The sequence below is a fragment of the Pholcus phalangioides genome, unplaced genomic scaffold (assembly GCF_987345545.1).
Source record: "Pholcus phalangioides strain wild (caught in Gottingen) unplaced genomic scaffold, Ppha-v1.0 ptg000018l_1, whole genome shotgun sequence".
Taxonomy (NCBI): domain Eukaryota; kingdom Metazoa; phylum Arthropoda; class Arachnida; order Araneae; family Pholcidae; genus Pholcus; species Pholcus phalangioides.
Genome location: NW_028301611.1, coordinates 4,488,267 through 4,509,562, shown reverse-complemented (window position 1 = coordinate 4,509,562; position 21,296 = coordinate 4,488,267). Strand labels below are relative to the sequence as shown.

At 34.4% G+C, this 21,296-nt stretch overlaps 2 protein-coding genes across 6 annotated transcripts in view; one reads left to right on the top strand and one right to left on the bottom strand.

Moving 5' to 3' along the window:
- Positions 1-5,388, bottom strand: part of Edc3 (Enhancer of mRNA-decapping protein 3) — a 38,391-nt gene extending 33,003 nt beyond the window's left edge. The window contains exons 1-2 of one of the 2 annotated variants that reach the window (XM_089247605.1): positions 5,009-5,388; positions 579-772 (exon numbers count right to left, since the gene is read on the bottom strand). In XM_089247605.1, the coding sequence (XP_089103731.1) occupies positions 579-772; positions 5,009-5,172 (358 nt within the window). In that variant the 5' untranslated portion in view covers positions 5,173-5,388. The remainder of the gene's footprint in view (positions 1-578; positions 773-5,008) is intronic. The other variant, XM_089247606.1, reaches the window with a different exon arrangement.
- Positions 5,389-5,646: 258 nt separating this feature from the next.
- The window catches only part of Cog1 (conserved oligomeric Golgi complex subunit 1), a 50,489-nt gene continuing 34,839 nt past the window's right edge, over positions 5,647-21,296 (top strand). For 3 of the 4 annotated variants that reach the window (XM_089247604.1, XM_089247603.1, XM_089247602.1), the window contains exons 1-9: positions 5,647-5,720; positions 8,107-8,187; positions 9,857-9,901; positions 13,072-13,138; positions 14,233-14,336; positions 14,771-14,840; positions 15,147-15,329; positions 17,290-17,331; positions 17,773-17,859. In XM_089247604.1, coding sequence (XP_089103730.1) covers positions 8,120-8,187; positions 9,857-9,901; positions 13,072-13,138; positions 14,233-14,336; positions 14,771-14,840; positions 15,147-15,329; positions 17,290-17,331; positions 17,773-17,859 — 666 coding nt within the window. In that variant the 5' untranslated portion in view covers positions 5,647-5,720; positions 8,107-8,119. The remainder of the gene's footprint in view (positions 5,721-8,106; positions 8,188-9,856; positions 9,902-13,071; positions 13,139-14,232; positions 14,337-14,770; positions 14,841-15,146; positions 15,330-17,289; positions 17,332-17,772; positions 17,860-21,296) is intronic. The other variant, XM_089247601.1, reaches the window with a different exon arrangement.

Here is a 21,296-nt window from a genome sequence, read left to right as displayed (position 1 = left end):
ACGATTAAAAACAGAGCAGCAACACTTTTCAGAAATGAACATAAATAGAATGTGACCAAAAAAAAGTTCTGTGTGAAATATATTTAAAGTAAACTTCACAATTTTGTGAGAACCCCACCTATATAATACTATTGAAATTAATAGAAATGATTTTCTCAACTGACGGAACTCAATAGAAAGTTATGTATGGGGAAAGAAATAAATAATATAAAACATATAACACGGGGCTTGACAAATCGTAAAAAAAAAAAAATTTGCACCAGTCCAATTTCTTAGGAGCCAAGAATTATTTTTTTCCTGAAAAAATGCTCAAAATAATATTTCCCAGCTTTTCTGCGACTTGGTGACCTCCCCCCTACACCCAAGTCAAGAGACGTACTGATATAAATTTCAAAAATCTTGTGCTGTCCTCAGACATCTAGGTATTCAATAACTACACATAGAAGATTTAGGTGCCAATCCCAATTTTTTAGTCGCCATGGCAACTGGTGCCTGGGATTTGTCAAGCCCTGATATAATATTAGAATTTTTTTCCAAGCTAAATTTAAAAGGGAAAAGAAAAAAACAGGATCGCATACCATTTATTTTAGCAACAGACGATTCATTCCTCCTCTTAACATTCTCTTCAGACACATGAGAGAAATTATTGACCCTCTGGGCATTGGTAGGCTGAGAAAACGCAGAATCTGGTGTCTGGCTTATCACGTGATTATTCCTTGGCATATTTTTGGCTGCAGATTTCACTATCTGGAGATTTTTAATATCTCGTGACCTATAAAAAAAAAAGTTGGAACATATCTTAGCGCCAGGGTTCCTAAAGTGTGCTCCGCCAGAGATTCTCTTGGTGCTCCGTGAAGAGATTTGAAAATAAATAATTTTCTAAAGTGCAGGGTGTTTCAAAAAGAATCATCCGATTTAAAAAAAAATCATAACTATTCAGCTTTTAATCCATTTTGATTGAATAATATATAGGTAAAAAGAGAGAAAAATCTTGAGTTTCACACAGTTGCCAACAGGTAGCGCTAATGCTCTTCCTTCGGCCACCACTTCAGTGTGTCAAGATGGCAACTACACAACAGAAATTGTTTTGTGTTCTAAGCTTCGCGAAGTGAGTCTGTAACAACTGTTCATCCTGCTTTCGCCTACAATACTCTGGTGATGAACTTCCTACTGCTCAGAACATTAGGCAATGGTATACATAACTCTCTGAGACACAGGTTGTCTGTGTAAAGGGAAATCCCCTGGCCATCCCTACATGTCGGACGAAAATGTGGAGCGCATCCAACAGAGTTTCGCACGTAGGACACAGAAATCCACTCACAGTGAATGCAAACATGCTCGCAAAAGTTTGGGATGAATCTGACTACTGTATAGACATATGACATGCATCCCAAGGTGAACATATTGAGCACCTTTAATTTTGTTTGTAAAAAAAACTTTGATTAGGTAATATAAAATTAATCTTAAGTGTCTATGTTCAATATCTTATATAATATACGCATTTCGAATCGGGTGATTCTTTTTGAAACCCTGCATTTATACTAGGTAACAGCTGGGAGATATCTTCTTTTTTGCATCAACGAAAACAAAAGTTAATTTTTAATGTGGTAAAATATATCAGAGCAAACATCGGGGAAGGGGGTGTTTTTGTACTGCATTCATTCGACCAGAGGACAAAACCTTTTCCAGGTTGAGACCATGCATTAAGGCAGGCTCACCATCAGGGTAGCTTGATTTAAATCATATGATTTTTTTTTTAATCGCTGATTTAAATGAACAATTTTGATATTTCAAACAATTTTGAATATGGTTTTTTCCTGCTTGTATGACGTAGGCTATATAACTAAATAAGAGGTAGTAAGGTTCATATTTTCATTATTTACACATTAAGTAATATTTAAATAAATGAAAATCTCTTTTTTGTCGATTTTCAAAATGCATTAGTACAGGCTGGGGTCAAAATGACACCACAATGCCAGTTAAGGGATCACCTCATGGGGCCAGCTGTTGCCCCCCTGGGATAGACCATGATTTATTTCTACACCGTAAATCAACTGCTTCGAAAAGGGGACACCAGAATCGATTGGTAAGGAATAATTCCAGGTTGTGGTGTTGCACACACAGGGAATCAGTTTTTTAAATAACATTGCAAATAAATGGAATAACTTACTTTCTGGGTCGTGAATTTTAACACAATGGGTGCGTTCAAAAAAATTATGATAGACTAGAGATGCAAAATTCTCGAGAATAATCTTCGGGAGAATATTCTCTGGAAAGACTACTGCTATTCTAAATAACTTCAGAATATTCTTATTATTCTTGATGAAAATATTCTCCTATGCTTCTGTTATCTATAATATAGTTATGTATACGATATTCTTGATAATATTCTCTGGGAGGAATACTTTTATAAATTGCTGGGGAATATTCTTATCGAAAATAATAAGAATTATTCTAAAGTTATTTATAATACAGTGAAATTTAGATTAACTATCACCGTCCAGGACTGTGATGTGGATAACAGAAATCTCATAATACATAATAATACATATGTACAATAAAGTGATTTCACTGCGGGCTTGAGACAAAAATGAAAATAAAATCCTTTAAAAGTGAATAATGCACACATATTGTATATAATTTTACAAAATTATATATATAAATTTCAATATAAGGTCAGCCCAGGCAGTGGTGACATTTAAAATAGCGGCCTTTATGTTGTATCTTTTCCAAAATTTTTTGACAGCCATGGCATCATCAGATGAAAGCAAGCCTTCGATAAAAGTGTTTCTGTAACGTTGCTTCATATTTTCCATTATGTCCTGGTGCATAGGCTGGATGTATTTGCTGGGAGAAAAAGGCATGTTATTTTGCCATCATCACTTTTGAGTTCAAAAGAGAGTTGCGTCACGGCATTGTCCATTAACAGCAGTGTTTCCACCAGCAACCGCTTTTCAGTCATATGAGTTTGCATCTCTACGATAGATACACTGAGGATAAATTGAGAAGCTATACGTACTTAAATAAGACACCCATTATTTTTTTATGAGCAGCATATTATATTTTATCATACTTATTTTTTTTTTAACAATTGCTCGTTTATTGGCTACCGTACACTAGGTGCATACTAGGTCTGCATATACCACTGAATCTTGTGTATATATAGGATTCAATGGAACATTGGGGGGAAGACTAAAGCTTTATATATATATAAGGTTGCTTAGCAGGGTTTAAGCTGGATAAAAAATTCCTTTCACAAAAAAGTGAAAATGGGAGGAAAAGCTTTAGCAAAATGGTATGATGCTAAGGGGCCATTCAAGTATTACGTCAGCAGATTTTTAGCCATTTTTGACACCCTCCCCCCCTTGTCAGCAAAACACTGGCTCCCTCCACCCCTTGTCAGCAAAATTTAGTTAGCAGCTTAGAATATTTCATATCTTCAAAAAGGGTGGTTGATGACGTAAGAAACCTTCAAACCTCCCCCCCCCCTGTCATCAAAAGTCAGCAAATCCGAAATCCCCTCTCCCCCCCCAATGCTGACGTAATACTTGAATGACCCCTAATGTAATGATTGATGGTTGGATGTCTACACGTTGCCTACCTCCTGTAAGCATTTTTGCGAAAGTGGCTACTACTTTTTTCGCATTCTACGATTTTCTTTCGAATTTTGCGAAAAATGCGACCGTAGTTTAAACCCTGTTGCTTAGTCTTCCACCTAGTTCCCTAACTATACCGGTGCCCTACAAATAATGTAATTATTTTTTTTTTGCATAATTTTTTTTCTTTCAAAGAACCCTCCAAGAAGACACACTATAGCCCTTACAAACAATGTTTTCTTTGTGTTGTTGCCTCTGTGAATGTGTGATAAATCAGGCAGTCTGGCCACTCGGCACATTAGTCACATTGAGAAATGACTGACCAGTCACTGGCTACCAAGAGAAATGCTTACAAGATGCATTTGTGGTTCAGAAGACTCTCTTTATGTCCCTTTTTTTGTCATTTGCAAGCTTGCAAACTCTTTAGGTCACTTTTCTGTCACTGGTTGACCTAGTCCCTTCCTTTCTATTTGGGGTGGGGGGCAGAGGCGGATTTATGGCGGACTATGGTAATTTTTCTGCTCCTACCCTATCAAACTTTTTTTTGCCATTTATTTCTCTCAAATTAGCCCACCTCTCTAAACTTACCACACTCTGCTACAATCACGTGTGGATTCATGGACAGATGATCACCCCTCCCACGAGTCAAATAATATGTAGTAAAGTTGTGCCTCTTAAAATACGGGATGATACAATGCATGTATACAATAAATCGCTCCTCCAACACATCGCTCTGGATCAGCTTTCCTCTGCTCCATTCGCACCTGATGATGTCTGTCGACACTCCATTCGCAGCTGAAGATGTCTGCCTCTACTTCATTCGCAGCTGAAGCTGTCTTCACTCCATCCACAACTGAAGATGTCACCATTTCATTTGAAGCTGAAAATGTCTCCACTTTATTTGAAGCTGAAGGTGTCTGCCCTGGCTCCATTTGCAGCTGAAGATGACTGTCATTGCTAAGGAGCAAATCCATGTGGGGGGGGGGGAGATAGGAACGATCACCCCTCATAGGATCTAGAAAACATGGAAAAATTTGTCCTGTAAAATATGGATTCAAAGAATTTTCTCAATTCTCCACCTTCAACCACATCTTGGATCCAAGCCTAGCAATATACCCCCCCCCCTCCCTGTAATTATGCCACTAGTTGCTGGCAGCTTTGCAAAGAACGTGGACACACTTCCCACATTACTGGTAACCTATACATTCAACACCGATAATTAGTTTAGTAGTAGTCTCTCGCAAATCAACCACATCATCAACTCTTACACATTTCATTACTACTACTTGGCACCATGTTTACATGGATGCATCTCATGTAACAACATGGATAATGTGTTTTGCGATATTATAAACAACGGTTTCTTTCAACAATGTTAGAAATAGCATTTTTGGTGGGGAATAGATCTTCACCTCAGCGTTATCTCCGGAAGCTGGCAAGCCACTGAATTCCGTCGGACATTCCTCAGTGAAATCAGTTGATTTACTGAATCGACATTCGAAACTTCACCCTCGTAGGCTCCTAGAACTTCCCCACAGTCAATATAAACAAGGCTACCTTTCCACTTCTCAGTCATGTCTACCTCTTTGGATTGAGATAAATTAAAAGGATAAATATGAATTTTTTTTTTTTAAGTATTTAAATAATTTGTAAAAGAGGGGCTTTTAAAGCTTCCAGCAACTATAAACAATTGCTTCATTAAATACCACGAGTTTAAAAAAATTCGAAATATTTCAACTTCAACACACATTCACAAAAGGACATTTATTTGGTAAACAATGTCCAAGTCCATAGAAGAGGAGGGGAAAAAGTCTCAACCAATGAGAGAACATTTCACGAAAAAAGTATCTTTTGGCCAATCACATAGCATCATTCATCGTATCCGAAAAAAAAAAAATTGTTGTTTAAATTTTAATATATATTTTAAATTATGGTAATTATGGCTATCTGCATTTCAAAAGAGAGAAAAAATTAGTTTTTTTTATCGAAATTAAAATCAAATAAAAAAAATAAATGGATTAGATTAAAACATCTCGTGGTCCAAGTCGTCCGTATTGTGGAGTGATTTGTATGTTTTGTTTTGTTTGTGTGGATGGTGATGAATGTGCTTTAATTTGAGTGGAAGTGAGCAATTTCACCAAAACTTTTCCCTCTCTTTATTATATCTGTACATTTTTCTTGGTTTTTAGGGGGACTCGACCCCCACGGGCCCCAGGTGGGTGGTGCACAGGGCTCCAGCCTGGGATGATCTTGTTTTTGTGTGTTTTTTTAAACTATGAATTAATAAGCTTTGTTGTTGTTGTTGCTAATTTTTTTTTTTTTTTGCGACGGCCCGTGAAACATTCTGCCTTGGGGTCTATGAAAGAGCCTGATTTGGAGGGAGCTTGGGTTTTAGAGCCATGTAACCTCTGTCCAACAACGACAGCATTATGGAACTCCAGATGAAATGTTCTGGGGCCCCTGCCGGAAAATACAAGCTTAACAATTATGTACTTACTCTCCAAAAATATAGTATGAAATCTCATCACTTGGTCCCCATCCTACGCACCTGAGGGCTCTGGGGTTGGCCCATTTGCTAAGGCTTCCCTGCCTGTATAATTTTTTATCTAAAAAAGGTAGTTTTATTCAAACTGGTGGTATTTAGACACTCCTCCTGTGACGTCACAAAACATTATTAAAATAGTAAAATCGCCTTTTACAAAGTTATTTGCTCGTTTTCCTCTTCTATCCACCAAATAAAAACATTGAACCCTATCCTATTCTTCGCTGTAGACCACATGCTTGTCTTAAGATTGTGTTTTCAACTGTCACACCTAGAATTTCAGGTGCAATGAGCGAAACATTTAGTACTATGCTTGTTTTTTCAGCTTCAACTTAGATTGAATGTGATACAAATACCCACTTGGGCCATCTTGATGCATGAGCCTACCTGGTCACATACACAATAAAGACAAGATTGTGCATTTGAATTATGTACTACTTCAGGGCTGTAAGGGGCTCTGAGAGCATCTCATTGCGGGGGGGGGGGCATATGAAACTGTTGAGGGGAGCATGAATAGGCTTCACATCATTTAAACTACAGAGTCAGTAGTCACTGGGGTTGAGTTCTGAAAAATTTTCAGCATTTGCCATCTGTGAAGTTTGTGCCAATAAGTCTCTGAGCATGCAGTTTCTTACGAGTATATGAGCTAGGCCTATTGCTTCATCTTGCATGAGGACAAGACTGGACAAATCCTAGGTTACCATGGCGATTACAAAATTGGAATTAGTATAAAATTTACTTTGTGTAGTTACTGAATTGCAAGCTGAGAGTAGCACAAAATATTTGGAATTTATAGCAGTAGGCCTATATATCTACCGACATGGAAAATGGACCCACTCTGCCCTGAAAAAAGTAAAAAAAAACCATTGTTTCTGACCTTTCTCTTCAAATAAAAAAAGTTTGGCACCTAAAAAATTGTTCTGGCGCTGAGATTTTTTTTGTTATTTGTCCAGCCCGGCATTAGTATTGTGGAGCCCACAGCTCTATAGCCCGTCAAATTAGCAGATGTGAAATTTCAGTAAATGATGGCAAATTTTTAATTCATTAATACTGCTATATAATTATACAAGATATACGGAAGACTGGATGTTGTCATATATAATTATACTTGTTTGGGGCCTAGCTTTTTCAACCTCAGATTCCACAATTATTTTCAGTTTCATTATTGCTAAACAAATGGATTTTTTCAATTCCCCAGTATTTATTATTTTATATAAGCCAAGACTTGACAAATCAAAAAAATATTTAGACACCAGTTCAATTTCTTAAGAACCAAACACAGTATTTTTCTAAAAAAAAAAACGATACTAAATAGTTTTCTTCAACTTTTCCCATGTTAAAAAAATTTAGCCTAATGAAATCAGAAAATTTTGTGTCACCCATAGACACCAGTTTAGACATTTACTCCGTTTTAGCAACAACCAGGCCCATCATTTAGGGGGGGGCATGGAGGCTATTGCGTCCCCCCCCCCGGCTTTTGAAAATGCACCAAAAATGGTATATTTATATACAAATATGTATATACATACATTGAGTACATGTGCTTTGCCGCCCCCCCCCTGGAAAAAGTTGAAATGACGGCCCTGGCAACAACCTCTAAAAATTTTAGTCACCATGGCGACCTGACACCTGGGCCCCAAAGAAGAATGTTTTGGATTGTTCTACAATGAGCATTCAGCTGAATGGAAATGTCATGCAGTAAAAATCACCATAATAGTGTTTTCTACACTTTTCTTAAAATTCTTGCAGATTGTTCTGCGTAGCACATCACAAATTCCAGCATATTCTGCTTTGGGGGCACCTGGGATTTGTTCAGCCCAGCTATAAGCTAATATTAAATCACAATTTTCCTCATGACTGAATCTCACATGATATCTAGATAGCCTATGATATATTTTATTTAATTTCATTGCTATTCTTTTCTTATATTGATTGTAAATGCCATAAAACAGCACATATTTATTACAGATAATTTTTGAAGATGTCTACTGACACCCTCTTCGAGCAACATACCATCAAAGAAATACAAGAAACTGAAAGAAAACTCAGGTAATATTTTATTTTATTATGCATCAATTCAGCTAATTAATTTTTTTTTTTGAAGCAAATGAGAGCTTAGACAAACCTGCACAATTAGTTTCCTCTCCCGACAATGCTCTGGATCAATGCCTAAGCAAACAATAAATTAATCAATACAAAATTAAAATGTATTGCATAAAATATATTGCAAGGAACTGTGGACCAGTGTTATACGTCACACCCGAGTAGGGTGGTGGCAAGATGCTTGTCTACCACCGTGAAGGTTTCTGTCATTGCCCAGGTTCAAACACAAGGGAGAATACAGATAAGATATTTTCTCTAATGAGCTTGTAGCAACCACCGATAGATGGCACCTTCATTTCTAACCCAACTGGCATTAAATTGTAATACAGCAATATGGCCAGAGGTGGTGTTTGGTGAAGTAGTAAAGTCTTTTACCTTCAGAACAGTAAAAATAGATAAAACACTTCCACACAGAATGGCAGAAATAGGGGAAATAATACACAGATCATCAAAAAAAAAAAAAAAATTCCTATAAGCACCTCAGGCAATCAGAGACAGTTACTCAAACAAAACATGGGAAGAGCCTAGGATTGTTAGCCATCTTGTATATTGTGAGCTCTCCGAGACTGTCCATCCCTTTGGGAAAGAGCGTAAACCATCCCATCTCTCTCTCTGGGCAGTCAGTGGTCAGGTCTGTCTGTATATTGTGATACCCTGGCCTACGAACACCAGCTTATGAATTTTTTGGCTAATAAAAATTTTTTCATGATTTTTCCGCCTTGGCTAACAAACATTTCTATTGACATGGCTAAATGCACTCACATAAAACATCCACTTTGTGAGCAGAATTTCATTGCCAATCATGCAAATTACCGTGACTCTAGCCCAATTATTTCATGTCCACCATGAAATATTTTTCCACATGTACCTCCACTTCTCTTTCTGAAATTTTTCAAACCATTTCACGTAAAGTGAAAGATTCAACTAATACGAAATGCAGTGAGGGAAAAAAAAGAAGCCTGTGTTTTTGGAGTACAGCATTATTTCAGTGCAACTCTTTGCATCAATCTAAACCAGTGTTTCCCAACATGGGTGTCAACTTCCCTGGGGGGGTGATGGAATGGTCCAATGGGGCGGTAGAAGCTACAAGTATAACATAGGATCCTACTATGGGTTAGCTTTTGTTTGGGGTGGGGGGCAATGGGGGAAAATTTTTCTGAAGAAGGGGGGGGGGGGTAAACAGTCTGGACATTTCAGAATCATATATTTTTAATCTGCATGTGTGAGACACAAAAATAAGCTGACCAAGACACAAATGGCACTGAGGACATCTACAAACTCAACTGCAGTGTGTCAACGCCAGCTTTAATAGACTAAAGCTGTTATTGGTTTTGTATGTAGCATAAAATAAAAAAGAATCTTTAGTATCTCATCTTCCTGTAAATTCCCATTTATCCAATTTTGAAGTAGTTCATTTTAGCCTTCTATCAATTACTTCCTTTTTATAGCACTCTCACTTAGCTTTACATCTTTTCTCAGATATTAAACCCAATTTACATCTATATGTTAGCTACTGTTTAAATATTCTCGAATTCAAATACTTTTCTTTCTTAGTGTAGATATAGTAGCATGTATATATACTCTATGGGAATTCTATTAATTGCTTTAATTTCAGAAATGATATTGAACATAAAAAAGAAGAGCTGAGGCAGATGGTAGGGTGAGTATATTTTTATATGTACTGCCTTTTTTTATTCAAATTCTGACCTAAATTTATGTATAGTAAATAACATATATAATGATTTATATCATGTTCGAATGGTGTATAATATTTTGTATTAATTTTATTTTCCCTGTTATGGGTGCACAGTTTTTAGAATCAAAGACTTCTGTATTACTAACCTGCTATTTAACTAAATATGAGATTTTTACTGGTTGAACATTTCTGGAGATATTATTGCCTTATTTAAATTAAATTATAAAACTCACAGCAGAGGCTGAATTGCAGCTTCAAATTTTGTGGTGAACTAGGATTCATTATTCAATTTATGCTCATGGATTGTTTCACAACACATAGACTTCTGTGTAGATTTGAATTTCTGTTTGCATTTTTCTCATCTGTTTCTTCTTCATTTTCATTCAAGATTTCAGTTGTTCCTGTGATTTTTTCATATAGTAAATCATCAAATACCATCTATTTGCTGTTTCATGTAACTGAATCATCAATGTCTAATTTATCACTAACCACATCTGGATTTGCAGCAATGGATTTGGAGACAAAATTACCATTTCTAGCTTTGAATTGTCATAGTCTGAACACATGAAATAATTTAAAACCCCTTAATTTCTGCTGTAAAAAATTTCCGAGACATGTTTGGATTTTTTAAATAGTACCACTCAAAAAACAGATAATCTTGGTGGTTCTTTTTCACACAAATCATGTATCTGATGCAAAAGCAGTTATCTTTCTCCATGAAAAATAACTGTTCTATTTAATAGCTTTCTCACCTAGACACTACTTGATATATATTCATAGAAAACTGGAATATAATTCTCCACCCGCTTTTGCTGATGATAAGAATAATCCTCTGGGGGCAAAAACTTTCTGAATATGATAGAAGACAAGAAATATATAGCATTATATTCCACTGCTGATGGCTAACAGATAGCAGTTCAACTTACCAGGGCTGCAGCTAGATACTTTGTCATTCGGGCAAACTGGCATTTTGGCGCCCTTTGTAATGTAGAAGAAGCAGTTGAAGGGGGAATTTGGCGCCCCCTTCTGGTTCAGCGCCTGGAGCACCAGACCTGCCTGCTCCACCCTAGTTGTGGCCTTACAACTTACCATTGTCCTATGTATTGGGCAGTGACAAAAATGGTTACAATACACCGTCTAAGTAAATTTTCACGGATGTTTTTTATTTCATCAAATACAGCAAATATCAGTAACAGAAACGCATGCAATTTTCTTTTGTTCCAGCAAAATGTTTCAGGTATAGCATATTGAGTTAATTTATTTTAAAAAGTAGAAAATTTCGAAATGAAACGTGTATAAAAAAATTATTTCTTATTTAAATTACTTCAAGTGATGTTCATACATTAGTTTATCATTAATATTAATTTTTAAATATTGAAATAAGAAAAATAAGTGTTTGTAGTTGCGCTGTGACCATTTAAAGCTGTTGTCCTATATATAGGATGATGGTAAAATATGGGTTAATGCAGATGTGAAGCTACTTCTTGTGTAGTACACAAAAGTAATGTGCAAAAAATTACTTTACAGGGTTACACAACCAACTTGATTTTATTCATCAACTTATCAGTCGGAATTTTCTGCTGCAAATGAATATATTTTCTTATAAATGCTTTTCATCATAGTACTAACAATGCTAATTCAGAATAGATGTCAACAACAACATAAATTTTATGCCACCAAGTGATAAAATTCTACTTCTCAATGATAACCGCCTCTTCAACAATATTTTTTCTTGGTTCACAGAGTATCGTCGTATCGAAATCTCATTGTATTTATATGTGAGTAAAATCTGCTTATAATGCTGCAGTTAGCTAATTTTTTTCAGCTTATAGTTTCCGGTAATTTTTCCAAATTCAAATGAATTATCTGAAGGGACATGATAACAGCAATTCCTCATTTAGATTTGCATTCTACAGTAGAACTCTCTGCAATCTGGTTCATATCAGACCAGGGATATGCAGGATTGCCAAAAACACTGGATTACTTAAAGTCTTCAAAAAAATTCATTCAAATTATTTAAACCACTGTACACCATATTTTTGTTAACAAAACACCATACAAAGCCAGAAATGAATGGACCTTTATATATGGAAATTTAGAATATTTTTTATTTTATTCATTTTTACTAAAATGAGTTCGCATTATGAATCTGTATGCCTACATTTCTTTTTTGTTACAAAAGAATTGTGTGATTATTTATATTGTAACTATATTATTCTATTGGAGTAAAAAAACTGATGTCGCACAGGAGGGGGGAGCATACTCTCTGACAAGGTCAACCAACTTTCCACCTTTCTCTAGCTTTTTAATAATCTCATTTTCGGGAACAAAATAATAGTTAACATTTTATGCTTTCATTTTGACTGCAATGACACCATTGCACACCCAAGAGAGAAATAACAGAAGTACAGACAAGACACTATCACAGGCTGAGAATCAAATTGAAGCAAAAGGCTGAACTGTATAGACGCAATAGGTGGGTTGTAGTGCAGACAGAATATTGTTCAGTATTGTTTTCCTCCAAGCAACAGAGGCATGCAGGTGACAAATAAAGCTTTTGTTGCCATCATTTAAAAAAAAAGTTACTTTTGCGACATTACACAGATGGAGACAAAGTTTTTTTCTCTTTGACGTTGTGTTGATCTGTTGATTCCTATGTCAAGGAGCTACAAGATCATTTTTAAATCTTTGAGGGGGCATAGGTTCACATTTAGATAATAATCTGTATTACAAACCACAAACCATTACTAAATAAATCTTGAGTGATGGGACATATTTTTGACATTTGAAAGATACATTTGGACACTTTTTTTTTATTCTTTTAACTTGCACCTGTGTGATCCACAGTTATCTTTGGCAAAATTATTTTGTTCAGATCATTTTTTAAAATACTTGTTGTATCCCAACTGCTCTTTGAAAAAGATGCTGTAAATATTACTAGTCAGGGATTATATGTATTAGCTTCATATGTATTTGAAATTACTGCAGTTATGTTAGCGAGCAGACTTTTACTACTGTAGTAATTTTTTGTTTTAAAGAATGTAATCATCCAATTTTATTTTTGAACTTTCATGCTATATTAAAAATATTTATTTCAAAAAGAGTTTTATATTTGCTATTTTATTTAATTTCAGTGAAAGATATCGGGATTTGATGGAAGCAGCTGATACCATTACAGAAATGAAGCTTACATCGGAAAAGGTATCATTGTTCGTTTTGTATGGATGGTTATTTGAACTTGCGAGATCTGTTCAAATGTTCAGAAATTATAAAAAATGTTTGCGGTTTCATATGTGTAAGAATTAAGCATTTGTTAAGATTTTTCTTTCTGCCCTCCAATCTTTCAGGCTAACAAAAGTAATTAGTTGTGACACACACACATGTCAGTATCCAACCCGAAGAATTCACATGAAGCGGGGGGGGAGGTACTGTTGGGTTTGTTTGAACAAAACCTATTCATAGACCCTATTTTATTTGTTTGCTTCATATACTTTGTCCCCAAAGCAGAATGTTTTGCATTGTTCTGCAACGAGTCCTCTGCTGACTGGAAATGATGTGCAGTAAAATTTCCCATGATAGTGTTCTTTTACGTAATAGTGGGGGGAAGGATTACTCATCTATGACATAAGCACATTTAATTGGATACTCAAACAGTTTATTCCATTTATAAATTCTTGGTTAACTATGACATTACATAAAAGAAAAGATGAACAACTATAGTGTCAGCATGGGGGGGGGCTCCCACATTTGGTCTCTCCTCAACGTCTACTACTTCAGTGGAGCATTCACTTATCCGTCCAATGACTCATAGCTCCATACATATTACCAGAGGACGCTCTTATCCAAACGAGAGCGATAGGACTTCTCCCTTCCTATAATTGATTGTTCTGCAATGTATGTCACAAATCTTTGCATATTCTGCTTTTTAGTACTTTGTAAAGAATAAGTGTTTGAGTTTCGATCAATTTTTGTGACATGATCCTCAATTTCAACTAAAGTTAGCACTATGTTACGAAAATTAGTGTTAGAAAAAGCATATTTGGGGGAAAAATTCAGACCTCTTCAAATTATTTGATATGTTAAGAATTCAAAGCACATTTACAAATATGAAATTTTTTCTAAGTTTTGTGCCAATAGATAAGTACATTCATTATGAGTTCATTCACAATAGCAAAAAAAGAAGTGGGAATAATAGCAATAATGATGAATTTAAAAAAATTTATATTATTATCTTATTTATCTTTCTTCAAAAGTCAAGAAAATAGAGGTATGACTCATAAGCTGATGTCTTTCAGGTGGCCTTCCATATCTTGGCAGTAGGAAAACATTGTGATCAACTACAAAAAACCAGTCGAAAGTCTAGCATGATGGAAACCATAAAATCAAAAGTGGCAGAGAAGTAAAGACTCTATTCATTCTAAATCAGATTATAAATAATTAGCAGTTGTATTTGCCGTTGATCTGTGGTTTTGCAATAATCTCTTGTAATTTTCTATAATCCCCCCTCCCCCCATTAGTGCTTGGTTCTGATAATCTTAGATTCAAATATTCAAATTTGGCATCTGTGTAATGGTTGGATGCTATGATTTACATTAAGCTGTGGTTTTAACTGTGGTTTCACATCTATTTATATGTCAATTCAATCAGTGTTGTTTTAGAAGGTAGCAGTTGAAGCAATTGTACATTTCTTGTTTTGTTTTTCAGTACAAATGTCTTTGCCAGTGCTGAGGAAAATTTTGATTATTTACTCTATCTGCTAAACCGTTACAATAATGGCTCTTCATGGGATTTCTTTTTTAAATTAATAATTGTTGTTATCTATTTCTTTCGCAGGAAGAAGCAAAATGAGAATCTTTTCATAATTGCTGCCATGATAAAGATTTTGATGGACTGTCCAGCAAAGGTATATATAATCATTACTCACGTGCCTAGCTGTTCTCAAATCATTTGAAATCTTTCTATAAATCTTGCTTTAATGTTTTGGTTCCAAATATGAACTTTATTTCTATTTCCTTGAGTCAGTCAATACATGAAAAGAAAACAAACATTATTAAAAATCAGATAATTTTGACAAATGCAGAAAATGTTTTTTAAAAGTTTTCTTATGAATAATTACAAATATTTTCAAAGTAGTTTTTGTTAAACACAATAACTGCTTTCTGCAGTGTAATCAACCATTTTTATCAATATTTTTTTTTTTATATTTCAGATTTGGAGTTGCATTGAAATAAAGGACTACCTCAGTGCTCTTAAGCTCTTTTTATTGGCCAGACATACCCATTCTCTCCTGGTTTTGGATCCTGTTTATTCTCGACAAAATATCTTGTCCAGTTTTCCTATCATAAATAAGCAGTGGGTCTCTACCCGCCATTTCCAGCATGTGCTGTTGCAGGTGAGATTCTATTATACACTAAAAGTTATGATAACAAATAATTTGTTTTTTCTGTCACACATCATCTTTCCCACAATTTCAATCTGTTTTGATCTCAAAATTTTTTGTTATATACTCAATGCAATGAATGGTGCTCATTGTGATCACATTAGGACTCTTGGTTTTCTGGTAACAATTAACCGATTAATAACTATATTAACCCCTGTGCTTATAAGTGAATTTGTAAGAAATTTGGATGCTCCCTAATTGAGAAATCAGCAGGAAATATAGTAACCTTGTCCAAACCTAACTGCATGTTAAAAAAAGGGGAAAAAAAACACAAATGAAAGAGTAAGACAGTATAAAAGATAAGATGATAAGAATGTAGGTACAAAGCTAAATTTCTTTTCATCCTCTTCCTACCTGTTCTCTTTCATTTTTATAAGAAGGATACGTCATATGTGAGGAAAAACATCACTATTAGGATGTACAAAAAACCAAAAGAAAAAAATTGTGAGGTGGCAACAAAGCTTCAGGATGACCAAGAGAGAGGAAAGAAAACAGAGTGAATTTATTTGAATTCATTCCACTGGCATTTGGATGCAATATCCATATACATCCAATATACATCCTTTGATTGTAAAGTGGTTTAAAAAAGCATGGTAGCGAGAACCATAACCATGCGTCCCATTCAACTAAAAGGCATATGAAAATGGGTCAACTTTTCAAAATATGCAAGAAAAAAAAACTTTTGATGGAAAAAGAAAATTGATAACATAAACCTAAATCCTGATAACTACAAATGAATTTTTCTAATGTTATGATGTTGGCTCTGTTCTGTGCTTTGCAAAAGTGATAACATTACCTGAATGATAACATTATTTGTGATATGTGAATAAGCAGCATCCACTGTATTAAGATTTAAGAAAGATAGTAATGATAATACTCTTGAAGCATGCTAAGGCTAGGATTTCTATAAATTTGCATATTTTTTTATGATTTTGCTATTTTTATGTGATAGAGCATTTTTCATGATTTTCAGTAATTCTAAGGTATTTTTCAGGATTTTCAGAATTTAAGGCATATTTTAATTTTTTAGAACATTATTTTGGGTATTTCAGCAGTACAATGAATGGGATTTTTTTCCATAAGCTCTCCCTTTTTTCCTAGTTTATTTCCCATAGTTACAAGCAATTTTTCAGCGATATTAGCAACAATCTGCAGTTTTATTTGTATACTTTTAGCATTATCTTTGCGAGTAATTGGTGATTTTCCATAATTTCATATATTTTTCTCAAAAAACATGGTCAGCCTATTTATAAAGACGTGTTCAGGTTTTTAAGGTAGAAATACATTTTTTCATAGAGAATATTCTGTTGGATTTTTATGTCATAAAAATCCTAGCCCTAATCATTACTCATAAGTAATATACAGTAAACCAGTGAACACTCCATGGACATTGATTCTTGTTCACACTGAAAAAAGTATGCTATAAAAGATTTTTGATGGCTTAGAAATCTGCTAATCAATAAGAGTAGACACTCTGTGTATTAGTGCGATTTTTTTTTTTGGTAGGCCATTGCACTGCAGGGATCAGTTACATGTGCAGTAACAGTAGGTGCTATTACTGCATATGCAATATAATATCTCTATCTCCTAATGTACAGTGTCATGATTTTTTACTTGCTTGATATTTACAATGTCTTTTTCTTTTAATTTCAAAAGTTATAGCCATTTTAGAACTTAAGATCAAACTTTGAGCAAACAAAATTAATGGTATGTGGCCACACAAAATAACAACATATCTTTTAATGCGTTTTAAAATGAATACGTGGACTGATTTTATTTGTGATTGACTTTTGAAATAATATTTATTATTCTTGGTTTGTGTTTTCTATATAATATAATAATTTTTATTGAATATATATGTAGTATACTTCATTGGTGAATAAAGGTTTTTTTCATGTATTTTTTTTCACAGAGATCAAAGGAAGCTCTTAGATCCGAAAGACTAGTTGCTGAAGTATGTTATATCAAAGGAATATTGATTGAATATTTTATACCTTACATTAAACTTGTTATTACTGCCTCCCATTGAACAGTGTAGACAAAATAGAAGAAAATTAAAAAACAACAAATTTAGTGTGAATATATATATTTTTTTCATTATTGCTGATTTTTTTGAGAGGAGAGGACCTATACTCTTAATTTTATTTATAGAAAAATGCTAAAAAAAAAGTAAAAGAAGACGGCTTATGTAATATTCTAGTAATTCGTCAATTCATTGGCATGTTTGAATGATTTTTTTTTCTATGTCAAATGTTTCCTGTTTCACTTTTTGTCTGTATTTTTGTCTTCTTTGAAGATTTTAACTTGTAATTTAATTGATTTTTTTTCTAATCTGTATAGCATGCTTGTATGTATTTAAAAATAAATTTTATAATTCACAACTTTTATTTTTCAGGATGTTATTGGCCCATTGTGCTGCATCTTGTTCCTTTCTGATGCATCTCTAGAAAAAGTTTTCCAAGATGTTTTAGCTACTAGAAAGGTACAATTTCTTTTGATGTTTTTTTTATGTTTGAAAAATTAATTTGCTAACCTTTTTAGTCATCATGGGACCTAATCATGGTTAGTAGTCTTCGTTTGAATATTGTAGCGATTGGATCACTAGTCAGACCCAAAGAAATAAATTTATGTTTGCAAAATGAGGGAAAGGGTTAGCAAAATTAGTAAGCTATTCGTGACATATAAATTTGCCAAATTTAATTTTTTTTTTTTTTACTTACTAAATGGAACCATTCCTCACACTTTATGGCAATCAGTCAGCAAAGGGAATCCTTGGACCATGGCATAATCATGCTGACATGTATTATAGGAATGCTTATAGGTTTCTATAGTGTTGCCACTCAAAAGAGTGAATTTTTTTTTTTTTTTTTTTTTTGTATTTAAAATAGCAGCATCATGGAAATATATACGTCACTGTCACCATGCAAGTATGGTTTGTTGCTGTTAAGTTTTCACTCTGAATTTGCTGCCCAAAAGAGTTATCAAGGTGTTAAAATGAATCAGCCATGTGACCTTGGTGCCACAAATGTGTTGGTTGCTTTTTATCACTTCTAAACCACACATGCACCTCGTCTCTTTTCTTCTGTCGAACTTCTAACAAATTGGTACATGTTGAAATGTGTGTATATATGTTGTGAACCTAAACATGAAGTAGTTTGCTGCCATCTATTTTTTGAATTATTCACAAAGTGTAATGATTGAAGATTTGCTTTTTCTCACTGTAGAATTTTTTCCTTCCTTTGGCCTCGGGCAGTTCAGTCCTGACACCAAAGATTGTGTAAGTTTTGAACTACGAATATGGTGAATACGATCTTTAGGGGGCTGTCATCAGAGGGCAGCACTTAAAGTTGAACTTTCAGGAAGGTAGTGGGGGGGGGGGGAAGGATTTAAGATTTCTTCCAGGAGAAAGTGCCTCCAGGAAAAGTATGCTTCAACATAAAATTTAGCTATGTAATTCTTTAAAAAAAATTTGTATGTGAAAATAAATATACCCTGCTTCACACACATCTTGGCTAAAAAAATTCAAACAAAGTGAATTATTTCTTCGCAAAAAAAAATGGAAAATTTTAAAAAAATAAAGATTTGCTGATATTTAGGTTTTTAATGTATTTTTTGAGTATCAAAAATGCAAAAACATTTTGAAAATTCCAAAAATGAATGTTCTGTATTTTCAAATTTGAATTAATTATACAGTAGGACCTCCCAAATCTGGAATCGTCGGGACCCAGGTGATTCTGGATTAGGAAATCTTCCGTGTTATGGATGAAATTTTTTTTTCCTTTATTTCTCAAGTTTTCATATTGAAAGCAGTAATGTACCTCTGAGCATTTTAATTCATATTTTTCTTTGGAAAAATTAATAGAACAATATATAGGGTGCATAGCGAATGGGGGGTACAGCATCTTACTGGTGAACCATTGATCCTAGAGTTATACTTCCAATTTAATTGGAAGTATAACTCTAGAATCAAACTTGTTCTAATAGAACAAGTTCGCAAATAACGTATAGTGTTGGCTGAAGTTGGTTTTCTGTGGTTCAATCATAACACTTCATTCATAGTTTGAAAAATTGGTGGCAGATGGCAGCACTACCCATAACAAGCATTACAGAGAAACACAAAAAAAAACTTCACGTCAGGTTTCACTACACGTACACTTCCGCATGCACCGATTTGTTGGGGGTTCCGCGGGGGGGGGGAGTGTAGCAGTAGTAGGTAGGGCCTCCAAAAAAAAATGGCTCAGGGATCCATGATGTTCTTAAGTCAGCCACCTCGTTGGGCAATTTGCCTTTTGTGGCGTTGTATTTGTATTTGTAAATAGTCTCGCCTCAGACAGCAACAAGCCAACAAACAGTACAAATATTCAATCATTACACTTCACTCACTTCTGAAGTGTAGATGGCAGCACTGAAAAATCAGGCACACTAGATACTTGCTCAGACTGATAGGTACACACACTTATACTTCTGGCATAACTCATTACGCGGTGAATTGCCCATGCTGATAGGCCTGAGTTGTGCTCGGTCTGAAAGAAATAACATGATGTATTCAGATACGTCATTCATGTTTCAAAGAGTTGTATAGTTATTAAAATAAAAATAATAATTTTTTATATAGTTCCCATGTGCCCTAAAACCTAATTAGAAAGTTGATGCCAACTAGAAACATTTCAAGTTTCTAAGTGCAATATTCACAGATATTTGAATTCAGGAAAGGAGGAAATTTGGGAAAAAAACAGCATTAAATGTGGGTAAAATGGTTTTTTCGCATTTAGAGCTGTTATTCCCAAATTTTCTCTGGGTTTTCGAATTTGAATATCTCAGTGAATATTGCACTTAGAAACATGGGCTTCTTTTGTTAGCATCAAGAAAGACAGGACAACTACTGCCTAATTAGATTTTGGGGGGCACGGGGATTGTATAAAAAGTTATTTTTTTTATTTTAATAACTATACAGCCCTTCGAAACATGAATCATATATTTGAGTACTATATGTTATTTGGAAAATTTTTTAATTGGAAGTATGCCTCTAGGATCAATGGTTCTGCAGTAAAATGTCATACCCCTTGTGTATGCACCCTGTATATACATATAGTAACAGATAATTTGAAGACCGGAATTGGTAAATGCAGTCAGTACCAAAAAGAAAAAAATAAATTTTCATCAAAATGTAAATACTAAGGTTGCCAACCTGGAAAACGATGTGTGTCCAATTCACTCTAAGTAGTTGAAAAACATGTTAGTAGATCTCACGATGTTGGTCTATGGTACCTGAAACTTGTTTTTTGCTCTCCTGTAACATTGACAATTTGGCACTTCCTGCATTTACCATTTCTGCTTTTCATTTAATTAAAAAACCATTATTTCCAATTATCCTATCATTTCTTGTTATCCATGTCCATCACAGATAAAAAAAATCCTTATTCTTTAAAGGTTTTTTGTAGTCTGCTCAGATTGAAAAAAAAACTGAAAATTATTTGTTTCTGAAGATCACATAAACAGTAGATTTTCCGATTCTATATTCTTCAAGCAACATTCGTACTGGTGTTTTGTTTTGTACCTTTTTAAAAAGTGCAACATTCTCATGTATACATAAAGCATCTTGGGGTGCGACGTGCAACTTGTGCCTGCCACATCACTTGATGTTTTGGGCATGTTCAGAAATTCATTTAGATAATCACATTTAAAAATTAAATGCTGGACAAGTTCTAAAACACTAAGGTTAACTGTACAGCACAGAGGAAAAAAGAGTGAAGAAAGAAAAGTTCTTTTGATTCAAACTGACTGCCTGACTAATAACATACATTAAGACTCACAATGCCCATCATTGTTTCCCAGAATCTCGAAAATTGCAGTGGACGCCAGCAATAAGGGGTGCAAAAAAAAAAAAAAGAATAACATGACAGATGTATTGGGAAAAAG